The sequence below is a fragment of the Eublepharis macularius genome, chromosome 1 (assembly GCF_028583425.1).
Source record: "Eublepharis macularius isolate TG4126 chromosome 1, MPM_Emac_v1.0, whole genome shotgun sequence".
Taxonomy (NCBI): Eukaryota; Metazoa; Chordata; class Lepidosauria; order Squamata; family Eublepharidae; genus Eublepharis; species Eublepharis macularius.
The window spans coordinates 110435755-110450338 of NC_072790.1; the positions used below are offsets into that span (position 1 = coordinate 110435755).

Below are 14584 nucleotides of genomic sequence, written 5' to 3' on the forward strand. Positions count from 1 at the left end.
ATTTGTTTTGTTTAGTAGGCTAAAATGGAGGTATCCCTATGGTTCAGTTCTTTCTTTGGGAACCTGGTACAGGAGCAGAGGTCATGCTGTGTTTGCCTTAGGAGTACCCTGCCAAAATTCTCTGTTTGAGTATTTGTAAATGAAACAGCCATTACAAACAGAACATAACTCGCTAGCGTTCTTATTCAAAGACAACTACACCCTGTACTTCTGGTTCCTGGATTCTTTGAAACTCTGAACTGGGCAGTGCCTCAAAGGTTTTGGTTAAGTTACTGTTTTATTTTGCTTGTACTTGCCTTCAGGATTGTTGCTTCACTCTGTGTTCTTACGGAGCTGCTGTTACAGTTTTGACTAAATAATTGCATTGCAGCATTAATTTTTGCTTATACTTTAACAGTTTTAGCTTAAATATGTTACTTTGCTTTGGATACTGAGAAAAGCGGAGAAAAATATTTTAAACCAATACATATTAAGGCACTTTCAGTCAACATGTTGTGTGCAAGGACCAAAGTTTAAGCTTGTGTATTTACATTTCACATAAAACTGTAATGCTCATATAGAAGCACATGAAGAAAATGAAGAAACTAGAATCATTCTGATGAGTTTTAAGGAAAAAAATATAGGATGTAATGATAGTGAAAGGCCTGGAAGTTCTTTTTATGGTTCTGCAAGCCATGTTGCTGCCTAGTCTGAGCTATTGGATTCTTTTTGCTCTTTCTGCTTCCTTATCGGGGTATCTTTCACCTTTCTGTAGTGGCAGCAGGGCAGTTCCTTGCAGCTAGATAATGCTCATGATCTGGGAGTTCTCTGCTTGGAACACCTAATTCAGAACTATGGCATTCAGAAAGAGGGAGACTGACGTCTCTGTGCTTTTCTCCTGATCTGCTGGGGAGGTACTGTCTGCTGCTTGGGGCAAACTTGAGTGCATGGACATTTCTCCAGTGGGGTAAATAGTAGGTCCCTGGGGCCATTTCAGGTTGGGGAAATGGCATGGAGGAAACGCTGAAGCCTCCCTCCCCACACTGCAGTCCTTCACATTGGTCCTCTGCATGTCTGTGAATGGAGTTCTTGGTGTTGATCACAAGGACTTATTAATGTATGAATTATCAGATTTCCCATTTCCTTGCCAAGGCAGAAAAACTGAGGGATTGATAGGAGATAAGATTTTAGTTATTAAATTGCATCTGTTGTATTGGTCTTTTTATTGTTGTTGTTCAGTGTCTGCAGTGGACAGTGGGCAAACTTTAAATATGCACACACTTAAGTGAATTAGCATATATACATGAAGATTCTCACTTTCCTTTTGCAGAAAGTGAAAGCTAAGTTTATAACACATTTTTAACCCTCTAGATTGCATTTAACACTAAGGACAAAGGAGAATCTATTTAGGACCAAAATAAACAATACAAAATCTACTTGTCAGGACACAGGTGACCATGCTCACAGTTATACATTCTAGTGGGGAATCACCTTTAAAAAGCTCCCTTTCTCCATTTGATTGCAAGTCCATCCCAGGGCACATGAAGCCAGAAGAAGGGGCAAATGGCTTCCCTGGTGCCACTTCTGGGGGCGAAAAAGCTGCAGGAGGGAAGATCAAAGCTCTTGTGCCTTGTTTGCAGCTGAACACAGAAATTGAGAGCTTTTAAAAGATGAGCCCCAGTTTGAACATTTAACTGCAGGTAGGCCGGGAACTAAATGTCCTGGTGGATTTCGTATCATATATTTTGGCCCTGAGCTGCCAGATAATCTGACGAGTTCTCCTTTCTGTGAGTAGAGAAACAGCATTCACTAAATCTTCTTGTAAAAATGTCACAATTTTACAGGCACAGTTTGTGTTTTGCCTTTCAGAGTATCCCTTAACTTCACAGATGCATTTTTTCATGCTATCAGGGGTGACTATGTCCTTGTCTTTTTAAAGACAACTTCCTAACTAATTCTCCATGTTTTGCTGCTCAGGACCATCAAAATACTCAATTTTATTTAAACTTTGTACACTAATTAGAAAGGGAGTACTTTGGTGAGCTTCCACTCTTATTTGTGGTTATTGCATCTTGTCTGAACTGAATAAGCTGTGGCTTTCTGTAATAGCTGCAGGTTATAGCATTCTGCTACCATTTCATTCTGAGACAACTGCAGTGTTGTTTTTAAACTACAGGCTGTGATTAGTGCTCATGAAATGGAGTTTAGTTTGAAATTAATGTCATGTCACAGTCTGCCAGTGAATTTGCAGAAATGGGAAAGGAAATGTTAAATTAGACTAATAAAAGCATTTATAATATTTTACTTCAACTGTCCTGTATATCAGCAGTTTGCAGATTATGCTCTAGGAAGCCAGTGTTTCTCAGAAGCTTCCTGGTGAGAAGATACATATAGGCTGACAAGATGCCCCATAGCTGCTAATATGTACTAATTGACAGGGACAGGGTATACTCACTTTGGGTAGGACAACTGTGTGAATGGAAAGCGCATCATAGAACATATTACAGAATCCTTAGTGATTCACAGAGATCCTTGAGGCAGAGTTCAGAAGTTCATTGATAGGAAATCCTTTCCATATTTTATGATTGGGGCATGACTGGAGGATGACATCATGTGGAAACAGGAAAAAAGCCTCGTGAGTTGGGTGGGTGAAACAGGGAAATTCTCCATGTGAAAGCAGCCAAGATGAAGATTTCCTCATAGAAATGAAAGATTCCTTTCCTTTAAGGGATGATGTAGTCTGAAATGTAGGGGATATCTATGTTGGTCTGCCTGCTCAGCAGTTCATGTTTTAATTCTCAGTATTACAGTCTATTCAGTTCTGATAGGTTCCAGTTTTAGTCATAGGTTTTATAGCTCCCTTCAGATGCATTTTTCGTTTCTGATATTTAGCACAGTAATGGCAAGGCCCACTTTCTATCCAGAGAGGCTACAGTTTGGTCACAATGGTAGTGTATTTTGCATTTGTATAATAACAGGGAAGAAACAGCGAAAAGAGAATGTAGAATGTCTGGAGACTTGAGTGCTTCTTATGTCAGGGGGGCATTCTTCAGGTTTTTGCTGGTTTTCATATTTTTTTGTCTTTAGAGGTCATCAAAGTTTGGTTCTTTAATAAGAATTTAAAGAGCATCATCACTGTGTATTAAAATAATTGCTATAGGCTTGGAATGAATCCCTTCTAAAGTGCTGCCTAGAAAGCTGTCATTTAACTTCTTCGTATCAGAAACCTCTGTATTTGTCTTAATAAAAGCAACAAGATATAATTTGTGTTCACTGTACAGTGAGCTGGCCAATGTCCATTGTCTTTTGTTTTCGGTACAATAAGCTGTATCATGTGACTTTCCCTGGTTAAAATTTACTTGTGGAGCTGCACACTGTAACTCTTGTCTTTATAAATAATGTCAGGTGGTGTTGACAAGCTAATTAATGAGCTTCTACTTTTCTTTTCTAAATGATAAATGTAGGGGCTGTAATGGGGACATGAGGCACTGACTGGAAACGCAAAACCTCAAAAGCTTACTCTGGACTTTTTACTGTTTATTATGGAGACCAAGGAAGACAAAAAAGAGCGAAGAGGCTATTTTTACCGGTAAGCTGATACAAATGTGCTTGTGGATTTCCCACTTTCATAACATTTTAATCTGGGGCACCAGAGGAGCCCTGTTAAGGTTGCTCTGTAATTCTAACAACCGAGTAGTGAAGCATACTAAGCATAATGTATGTCTTTTTCATAGAGAGGATGGTGGACATTCTGCAATGGAGCTTGTAGAATTACATGCTAACTTGAAACAGAGAGAATAATTTAGGTACTATGGGTGGCATGTGAAGCTACTCAGGTAAAATATCCAAGAATTAATTTTGATTACTGACAGGGTATATACCAATGGCTATCACAGCCTTCAATGCTAAAATAATCCCTCAGATTTTGTTTGGGACTAGTACATGGATAAAGGAAGTTACTGAATCCTTATACTATATACTCCATTGGTCTTTACGTCGGATGGCAGGAGTGCCTAACTGTGTTGCTGGACCTGTGCCTAGGGCAGAATTTGCACAATGCTCCTTGGGAAGCAGGGCTTGGCTTGCTGCCTTCAAATTGAGAATGAAGGCCTACTATTTGGCACCTAATGCCCAAGGAGGTCTCTTCTACTTGCTAAAGGAAGACAGCCATAGAAGCATATGGGGAAGATATATAGATAACACAGTGCTTGGTCTTTCACCACCAATACTCAAGAATATAAACTTCAGTGAAGCAGTGAAGCTGATCAGGTCAAGGGTGTTCAGTCTAGACCAGGCCAGCACTCTATAGCCAGCGCACAATGAGTGTATTCCACCCTTTCACTTGGGATCCCTCCTCCTATGACTCTTCCTTGGTACATGAGTTCTATTACAATCCCTAATCACAGCCATGCTTCTACATTTGCTAGTCTAAACTCCTTCCTGACCACAGAGCTGAAGGGGCGTTTTGCCAAACCTCCATATTCAAATCGTTTATGTGACTGCGTGACCGGTGCAATAGAGATGCTGGACCACCTTATATTATTCTGCCACCAGTGGGAAGCCCCTAGTTCCCAGTGGATTATTCCTGCATAACTTAAACATCAACTTCCCCTGGAATTATGGGTACTAGTCCATCTGTTGGCAGATTCTGACCCAGAGTTAACGTGCTATATGGCAAAATACCTAACAATAGTAAACTCCCTTAAACAACACTGAAATGTTACTTGCATTACTTAGAAATGAATAGGAGATGCCTGTATATATATTTCCCTACCCTGTTTTATACACATTCAATGTATTGGTTTTAATTTTTTTTATATATTTATATATTTTATTCTGAATAAATATTTTATGTAATTTATATATTAACTCTGATACCCTATTAAGATAATGATTTACGGTGATTTTGTTGTAGTGATTCTGTATGTATGTATGTACTACTGTAAGTTGTTTTAAATTGTGGATATTTGTGTTATAAGTTCTGAGCTTGAGACCTTTGGTCAAATGAGCCAACAAATAAAGAAAGATTACTGACAGGTGAAATGCTTATGAGAACACTGAGAATATTTGCTTTATTTTTAAATTTTACAAATGTGCTTTAGTTTTCCATACAGGTCAAACCTGCTTACAAAAAAACTATACAATCATGAGATCAGATTATATTTATGATGTTTTTAGCTTCCTTATTGGCATGTAAAGTACTCAAGTATGTATAGTGGCAGACTATATCTTATTTAAAACAGGAACAAAGATATTGGCAGTGGATGAAAACATCAACAAAATAAGTCAGTTAAACTAACGAGGATAAGGCAGTAAAAGATAAATCAGTCAAATTCAGAACAGAACAAGAAAGCTTTTGCCTGTCTCTCAAATGCAACCACTGAAGGTTCCAGACAAATGTCATGGGGCAGAGTGTTTCATGGAAGAAGAAGCACCACTGAAAAGCCCTGTCTGATCATCACCTCCTGGGGAAAAAAATAACTTGTCTTTTGTAACTGCTTGCCGAACATCTGAAGGCTGGGAAATGTGGACCAAGCGCTGTCCATATGACCTAAGTGTATGGCACACTCATTTTGGGGAAGGCTGTCCTTGTGGTAACTAATCAGTTTACTGCTGTAAATATCAAAACTATTATTTGAAATGAGCTCCCCAAAAACTGGGAGCTGGTGAAGATGCATCATACATGGTGTGTTGTCCTCATAGTGGTTCTTGGTTTGTCACCAAGCTGTGAGCTTTCTTCTCAAGCAGTCAATTGTTCTAAGGACTTTCAAAACAAGCCCCATGTAGAACACCACTATGTAGGACTTTAAGGTGAAAACCCGTTGTCTGGGACCAGGTTTACCCTCATTATCAAAGTCACCCCTGGAGTAACCCAGGAGTCACAAGACACCCACCTGGGAACCTGTGATGCCACCAAAAGGAAAGCCCACCAGGACAGTGGCAACATGGAGAAAGGCTGCAACAGCAAAAATGCAGTTTAAGCCTTTGAAGGACCCACTTCAATCACTGCCCAACAGCTGCTGGCAGTTTAGTCCACCCAGGGCAGTGGAGAGAGAAAGAGGCTGCAGGTGCAGCCCAATTTTGCCTTGACGTCTCATAAGACTGCTAGTTCTCATGAGACTTCAGGGGAATGGTCTGAGCATGTGCAGCCTGCTGTACTGGCCTCATAAGGGGCTTAGAATCAGGCCAGTAAGAAGGTGGCTGGGTTCTTTCTTTAGGCTGTGCAGCAGAGACCTGGCAAAGAGGAGGAAGAATCAGAAGCTGCCCACCGCCCCCTTTCCAGTTCTACAAGCCCAAGCAGGACAGAAAAGGGTGGGATGGATAAGGGAGCTGCTACAAGAAGGGGCATGGATGCCCCAGCTCCTCACACCAGTTTTTTGAAGTCTGGAAAAATTGCAAAATATATTGTCATTGTTGTTAATAAAACATGTTATTGATACAGGGTGATAAACCCTGGAAAAGATTGAAGAACAGATAAAATCTATTCCAAGAACACGTATGATACTAGTAAAACAATTCTGCTTTAATACATTCACAAGATCTATATGCTAAAAAGTATGAAATATCATACAGTCCAAATTGAGAAAATATATTGATAAAAATTCATGTTGACCAAGCACAATTCAACTAAATAGTCCTCACTGGTCTTAGAAAATGATATTGTTTCATAGAAGTACATATATTGTTTCATACATTGTACATTGTTTCATAAAAGTACATATATCAAGAGTATAAGTGCAATATAAAGTTGGAATAAGCACTTTCAATAATTCTTTACAGGCCTTGTTTTGGAAAACCATGATAAACTGTTTCATTAAAATGTCATATATTAATAGTTAGTGGAGCATGTTTGCAAAAATAAGATTGCCAGCTTCATTTAAAACCAAGCAGTGAAATTAATGGTAGAAAAATGTAGGCTCTAGAGTTACATGCGCATATCCTGAATACTGCCAATCAAAAAAATCCTGTATCCAGAATAAGTCTAATCAGGCATATCCCCTAAAGGATCTCAGTGTTAGAAGTTTGGTTTGATCATTTGATATGTTTGTTGTAGATTTATCCCCCATCTCCCCTTTTTTGGTGGTTCTGTTGACATATCCGTGTCAATACCCTAGCCTTAGTGTTTTGGATCAGTTGAAATATTCAAAGGGTCTTCAAAGCCACCCTGCATAGAATGTGTTACAGTAATCAACACTTGATGTCATGTGAACATGCACGGACGGTCAGGTTATTTCATTCTAGGAAATGGCACAGCTGGAATACCAACTGAAATTGGCCAAAGGCAGTTTGTGACGTGAATGCCATTTGCACATCTGAGAAGATGAGATTGAATATCTCCAGACATTATATCTTAAGGGGAGTGCTACCATGTGCAGAACATATGATGCTGGTCCAAAGAAACTTGACTACCGGCATCTCTGTCTTGTATGGATTGAGCTTCTATTATACAGTCAGTTATCACCTGTTTTGCACATTTACTGATCCATCACTCTCTGATGAAAGGAGAGCTAAAATGAATATACCATCTTGCTCCAGATCCCAGGTGACTTCAGCCAGCAGTTTCACATATTTGTTAAAAAGTACAAGAGACAAAATGAAACCCCAATAATTGCCAGAATGTAGAACTGAAGAACCCTTGCACTGTCTTTTGGAATCTGTCCACCAGAAATGCTGCCCTAAATATCAAAGTTTACGTTGTGTGCATGGTGCTTGTGCACTCACAAAGGCATGACCAAAGCAAGCAATTCCTATCATTTAAAGTAATGTGCTTAAAGTTAATGTGCTGTATGTTCAAAAATTAGGCTTTATGGGAAATACACATCACAGACTAATAAACAGGGTGGCTTTACTTTGGCTTTCTTTGGTTTGATGAGGGCTTCATTTCTGTCTCAACTGCTGTTTTCCCCTTACCATGGTGTGCTTGCACTAATCAATGAAGAACCTTCTCAGAACTTACTTTCATATGTTTGTTGTGACTTACTTCACACATCCAAGCCCCCGCTTCTTTCCCCCACCCCTTTTCTGTAGACTGAAATAATTTTTGGTTTTGTAAGCACAGTGACTGCATACTGTAAACAAAGTTTTATTCGCTTGGGTTTTTTTCTTTTTGTTGAAACTAAAGAGCACAGATAAACAGAAAAAATAAACTGTTGGCTAAGAGCCTGTGGTAGTGAATCTCAATCTTTGCACCAGTGACCCTGGTTTAGTTAGCTACCACAGACTATGCTTATGGACTAGCCAAACATGTAACCCCCATTATATAATTATTGCATAAGTTACCTGAATGTTTAAGGATCCAGTTCAGGGTGCTCATGCTTGTCTTTAACGGCCACAGAATTAAGACTCTCTCTACCAATATGTACCTGTGCAGTAGCTGCACTTTTCACAACAGGCCTAAGGTTTGTTGTTCTAACCTCTGAGAAGGTTTGGTGCACTGCTGCTCAGTCACAAGCTGTCTCAGTGGCCCGTTGCCCCATTATTGTGAAGCAGTCTCCCAGATGAGACAGGCTTCATCTTTGACATATTTCTGTAAGGGTCGTGAAAAGTTACATTACAGTCAGTCAGGACTTCAGGAGGACAGGTTTTTTAAGTGAGCATTTGTGCTCACTGTTCTGAATTCCCTGATTTATTCTAGTTTAAATAGTTTTTAAAACGTTACATGCCTTGGGTTCCATTTGTTTGATAAGTGGGCCTATAAAATTTAAATAAATACCTAACATACAGTGAAAAATCCTGAAATATCTCTTATCTTGCAGTTTTGCATATCTGGTATGTGAGGAACTAGGGAACTGAGGCAGGCTGTGTACATGAACTAAATACATATAAGACCTTGAGCTTCCATAGGAATATACTCTTCAACAAGAACTGGAAAAATAGTCAGATCTAGCCTATTGAGGTTTTTTTTTAATAACTGACAATTTTTTTTTGCAATAAGATGGGCTAGAGTAGATGTTGCATGGTGGAACTTAGATATTGGATTTAGAGGCAGCATGAATTAAGGTAAAGGTCATCACCATACTTTCATCCGTGCTTCTATATTCTGGCTGCATTAAGTACAAAGTGTGAAGTGAGTCTGGTTAACCATTATGTCTCATAAATTGATGGAGGTTTAGTGTTTTGAGAGAATCTGATTTTTTGTAGTAGAACATAGACCATGTTCTCAGGCTTTTGCAAAACCTAGAAAGAAGTTGTTAGCAACCTTTTTGATCCCAAAGTAAAAAAACAAAATAGAACACAATCTATATAGTACCTTTTTATTAGGACCAACCTAATGACACATAACAGTGTGTGACCTTTTGAGTTCACTAGAACTCTATCAGGCTGGATGAAACAAATACAAACTATGAAAGCAAGTTTTGGTGACTTTGTTATGTATCATTTGGTTGGTCCTAATACAGAGTATTTTGCTATTGTGTTCTGATTACGGAGCCAGCTTGACGGGTGAGGGGCAAGGCAACAAACAGACAGAGGTGTTAGCTGATGTCAAAAAGGCCACAACATCTATTGGTTACAGCCTGCCTGCTGAAGGGAGGAACCACATGATGACAGTAAGTGGGATTCCACCTGGGTGTAAGCCCTGCCCCCAGTTTTGTAACCGGCCTACGGACCTGACTGAAACTCGTGCTTCCTACGTTCGCCGGCAGAGCCTGCCCACAAGCCCCCAGCCCACCCTTTCTAATTGGCTGGCTGAAGGATTTGAATTGCGGCTTGCTGAGCAAGCCGCAGGAGCTGCTGAGGGCTGGCCAGGGAGGCAGGCGGTAGCCATGCTTGCACCTCCCACCTATGCGGCTTGCAAACTTTGGCATCTGGTGAGTTTTGGGGCCAGAGCTTTTTGCAAAACTTGACAATTTCTATGCTAATTTTTATGATATGCCAAATAATTGGGCTTATACATATTTTAAAACATGTAACTTGGTTACTGTGGTATTTACAAATAGTTGTCATGGAAGACAACAAAAATAAGCAGGGTAGATCTTAAAACCAAAGCCATAACAGTAATAAATGCAATAGCTTCCTTTTTAAAGAGTTCAGTAAATAAATCATAGATAAGATATAAGAATTTTAAATTGCTGATGGTATAAAGAGACAGTTTAATCAGTGATAAAAACTCATAGTTTGTGATGTTTAGTTTCTTGCGCAGCTGTAGCCTCTGGTGATACTGATTGTCTGTTATAGGGAAAGCCAAGTTTCTTCACTTGTTGGAAGTGCTGCATTGGAGTGAACTGCATAAATACATTTTGAAATCAGTACAGCATGAAAAGAATCTGCTGGCTCACAGCTTTCTGAGTTAGGTTGCTCAGCATCTGGTTTAAGTCTTTGGTGCTCCCCCTTCCCCACTGTCCCCCCCCCACGGTGGAGCTTTGTGAAGCTAGATTAGCTTACCTGCACAGATTCCGTAGGCCTTGTTGAGAAATAATAAATGAGAATAGCAAGATGATGTAAAACTGTGCTCCTCTTGTCTCAACCATTAGTTGAGCTATTAGATACTCTGGCTCAACCATTAGTGCTTTTTGTTGAAGTCTGTAATATGTTGTTTCCTGCCATTCCTCCAACCTCAGAGTCATCCCCTTCTTCATTTTCTCTCAAACCTTTGAGGTAGACTAGGCTGAAGGTCTGTAAGTGATGGCCTTTGGTCACCCAGTGACCTTCATGGAAGAGTGGGGACCTAAACCTGGGTTTCCACTTAACCACTCTTCCATGAAGATCACTGGGTGACCAAGGACAAACATTAGAGAATTCCAAACTAAATTGAGATACCAAATAAGATTGGGATTCCAATGCCAGATAAGCCCGTGTTTATCCAGCAAATGCAGCTACAGCCTTTTTAAAGCTAGCTGATTGCTCTTGCAAGCTCCCTCCACAACTTTCCAAGGCTTTCCTGTTTTTTTTCTCCAAGGGAGGGGGAGTGAGGCAGGAGGGAGGGGGTGTGAGTGAATGAGTGAGGTTTTCCCTCTTTGTAGGCTTCCCAGACTTGTCTAGTAACGGTTTGATGTTGGTTGTTGGTTCTGCTGGGTTGCAGTAGTGTCCTTTCTTGCTTCAGTCTGGTTTCTTGATACTGGTTCTGCAGGGATTCTTTGGTATGGAGTTGGTCCTGTTGTGTTTGCATTGGCCCTGAGTTCTACCTGCCTGAGTTGTTTAAGTGACACTGGTTCTGTTGGGATTGCAACAATATCCTTCCTTGCTTTAGTCTGGTTCTGCTGGGATTCTCTTGGTTGACATTGGTTTTCATGAGATTTTCTGGTGTGATGTTGGTCCCATTGCTTCACTTTGGCTTTGTTGGTTCACCTAGCATTGGAACTTGCATTGGGAAGAGACTTTTGGCCAGGGTTGTACCTTTGCTTAAGGTTTCTTTGAGTTTGCTTGAAAAATACCCCACCAGACCCCCAGATGGTTTTCTCCATAGGGTATAATGGTCAAATATATTCAGTATTCCTGATTAAAACTGAATCTGAACCAAGAACCTGACCCAGATAGTCCCAATTCCATCATTTTAGCTACTAGAGAGAATTCAGGTTTGATTTGATCTAGAACCCATTTACTTGTCTTTTGAGCCATGCATGGTATCTGCAAAACTCTCCACCAGCACCACATTTCAAATGAATCAACTTTCTGTCAGCTTTCTTCACTGTCCAGCTTTCTGTCCTACATAGTAATGGGGAGTATCATAGTATGAATTATCGTGATCTTGGTCCCCAATGACACATCCTTATCCTCTCGTCTGAGACTCACTTTCCTTTTGATTTTTTGTTGCAGTCTCCCTTTTGGTTAATGACTTGGCCAAGGAATAGAAAATGTTTAACACTTTCAGTTTCTTCATTGTCAACCTTAAAATTGTATAATTCCTTGGTCGTCGTTATTTCTGTTGTTCTGTAATCCTTCTTTGGCACTTTCTCCTTTAACCTTCTTCAGTACTTGTTTCAAATCTTCACTATTTTCCTTCAGTAATGTGGTGTTATCTACATATCTTAAGTTGCTAATGTTCTTTCCACCAGTTTTCACTCTACTTTCATCTAAATCTAATTCTGTTTAACTTATAATACATTTTGTATATAGGTTTAACAGGGAGATAATATACATCCTTGTCTGACACCTTTGCCAACTGGAAACCATTCTGTTCCTTCATATTCTGTCCTAACAGTAGCCTACTGTCTGGAGTAAAGGTTGCTCATATGTTAAGGTACACTTATTTCTTTTAACACCATCCATAGCTTTTCATGATCCACACAGTCAAAAGCTTTGCTGTAAAACACAAACTGATTTTCTTCTGAAATTTACTTGTGTGCTCCATTAACTGTCATAAATTTGCAATATAATCTCTGTATTTGCAATATAATCTGGAATATTTTATTGAGAGTCTTTGTTGTAGAATCTGGAGCATCATTTTGCTTGCATGAGAAATTAATGTGATGGTCTGATAGCTGCTGCAACCTTTGGCATTTCCTTTTTTAGAAATTGAAATGTAGATGAAACGTTTCCAGTATGTGGGCTATTGGTTTGTTTTCCATATTTGTTGGCATATTTTTGTTAAGATTGTGATGAACTTTGTTTCTGTAGCTTGAAAAAGCTCTACTGATCGCTCATCTCCTCCAGGAGATCTGTTTCTCCCAGTTGCTTTGAGTGCAGCTTTCATTTCACTTTCTAAAATTTCAGGTTCTTCGTTAAAAGATTCTTTTTTGAAGGAATCTGTCATCCTTCCACCTCTTTTATATAGTTCTTCAGTGTATTGTTTCCATCTTTTTAAATTTCATCCTGATTGGATATGGTGTTTATGTGTTGACCTTTCAGAGTCCTTACCTGTGGTTTGAATTTTCCTTTTGATTTTCTGGATCTTGTGGAACAGATCGGTTGTTCTTCCTTTTTTGTTCTTTTCTATTTCTCTGAACTGATTATTATAATAGTTCTCTTTGTTTCTGCATGCCAGTTGCTGAAAAGCTGTATTTGGATTCTGATCCTATTTCTGTCACCATTTGCTTTTTGCCTGTCTAGTGATTTTGAGAGTTTCATCAGTCGTCCATATAGGTTTCTCCTTTCTTTTGGCAACAGGAATAGTCTTTGCACATTCTTCCTTCATAATGTCTCTGGTTTCAGCCCATAACCAATTACCAATTAAATTTAGTAATACAAATCAGTTCCTTACATAGTCCTTAAATTCTTCAAGAATGTTAGATTTTTTGACACTGTGATTCTTCTAGTATATCTCTTTACCTTTATTCTAATTTTTTGAATTAGCAATTGGTGATTTGTACCACAATCATCTCCTGGTCTTGTTTTAGCAGAGACAATAGAGCATCACCATCTTCTGCTTCCAATTCTGTAATCAATTCTTGTATTTGTGATTTGATGATTTCCAGGTGTACAGTAGTCTGTTTGGTTGCCTAAAGCATGTGTTTGCAATGAACAAATTATTGGCTTCACAAAATTCTATGCGTCGCTCTCCCTCTTCATTTCATAATCTAGTACAAATTTTCCAACAATGTTGAATAATCTAGTACAAATTTTCCAACAATGTTTGGTTCTGCTTTGTGTCCTACGTCTGCATTCCAGTCACCTATGATTATCAGTGCATCTTGTGTAGATGTATGATCAGTTTCTTTCTCTTCAGCATCTGTAATTGGAACATAAACTTGAATGATAGTTATGTTGATAGGCTGTCCATGAAGTCTGATTGATATTATCTGGTCAAAGTTTGGAATACATCTCTGAATTGTTTGCGCTACATCTCACCTCACAATGAAAGGAACACTGTTTCTTCTGAGTTTGCTGTTTCCACAGTAATTTTCTTCATAATTTTCTGACTAAAAATGTCTTAATCCAATAAATTTTAGTTCACTCACACCCCAAGGATAACAATGTTTAAATGTTCCATTTCTTATTTTTTTAATAACAACAACAACAGCCGCCACCACTGCCGCCGCCACAGTTCTATATGTGCATGCACTTACTTTCTCTATTTCCCTGTTCCATATTTTCTCTGTTCCCAAGTGGGTCTCCCCAAATGGTACTTGAACTCGGTGTGAATGATGCTTGATGTAATGTGTCGAATATTATCTTGCTTCATAATCTATGTATAAAGCACACCACTCTTTCCCACCCATTAGTTATGATTTAAAGTGATTACTTAATGGCTATCTCTTAATTTAATGATTGAAAAAACAGCACTTGTGAGTGCAGTTTTGTGAGTGCAGGACTTGTGAGGGCAGCTGACTGAAATTTTAACTTTAGGTGACATGACATAATGAGATGTTAGCCAAATATATTGCATCAGTATGGTATCATTGGAAATAACCCATAAGACAGGGAACACCAACAATGGTGTGACTGAACGTCATCATTTCAGATGTTATATATTTTTTTATCCAACCTTTTTTTAGGTTAAAGAAACTTACCAGTGTAATTAAAAACAAAAACCAATAAAAATTCAAAAGTGCCATGATAGATGCTATTAATTTCTTAACTAAAATGCAAGTAAAGGATGATATTGCTTCTCACTTGTGAAACAGGAGGTTGCTCTTTGTCCTTCAGTGAATCCTGCATATTTCTTTTATACATGTTTGAGAACTTCAGGTAAAACATATATCAGGGCACTGATTAAATAACCTTGAGT

General features: G+C 38.9%; 1 protein-coding gene across 2 annotated transcripts in view; it reads left to right on the forward strand.

Moving 5' to 3' along the window:
- Positions 1-14584, forward strand: part of NCOA7 (nuclear receptor coactivator 7) — a 94364-nt gene that overhangs the window by 21709 nt on the left and 58071 nt on the right. For both annotated transcript variants that reach the window (XM_055003484.1, XM_055003563.1), the window contains exon 2: positions 3444-3568. In XM_055003484.1, coding sequence (XP_054859459.1) covers positions 3522-3568 — 47 coding nt within the window. In that variant the 5' untranslated portion in view covers positions 3444-3521. The remainder of the gene's footprint in view (positions 1-3443; positions 3569-14584) is intronic.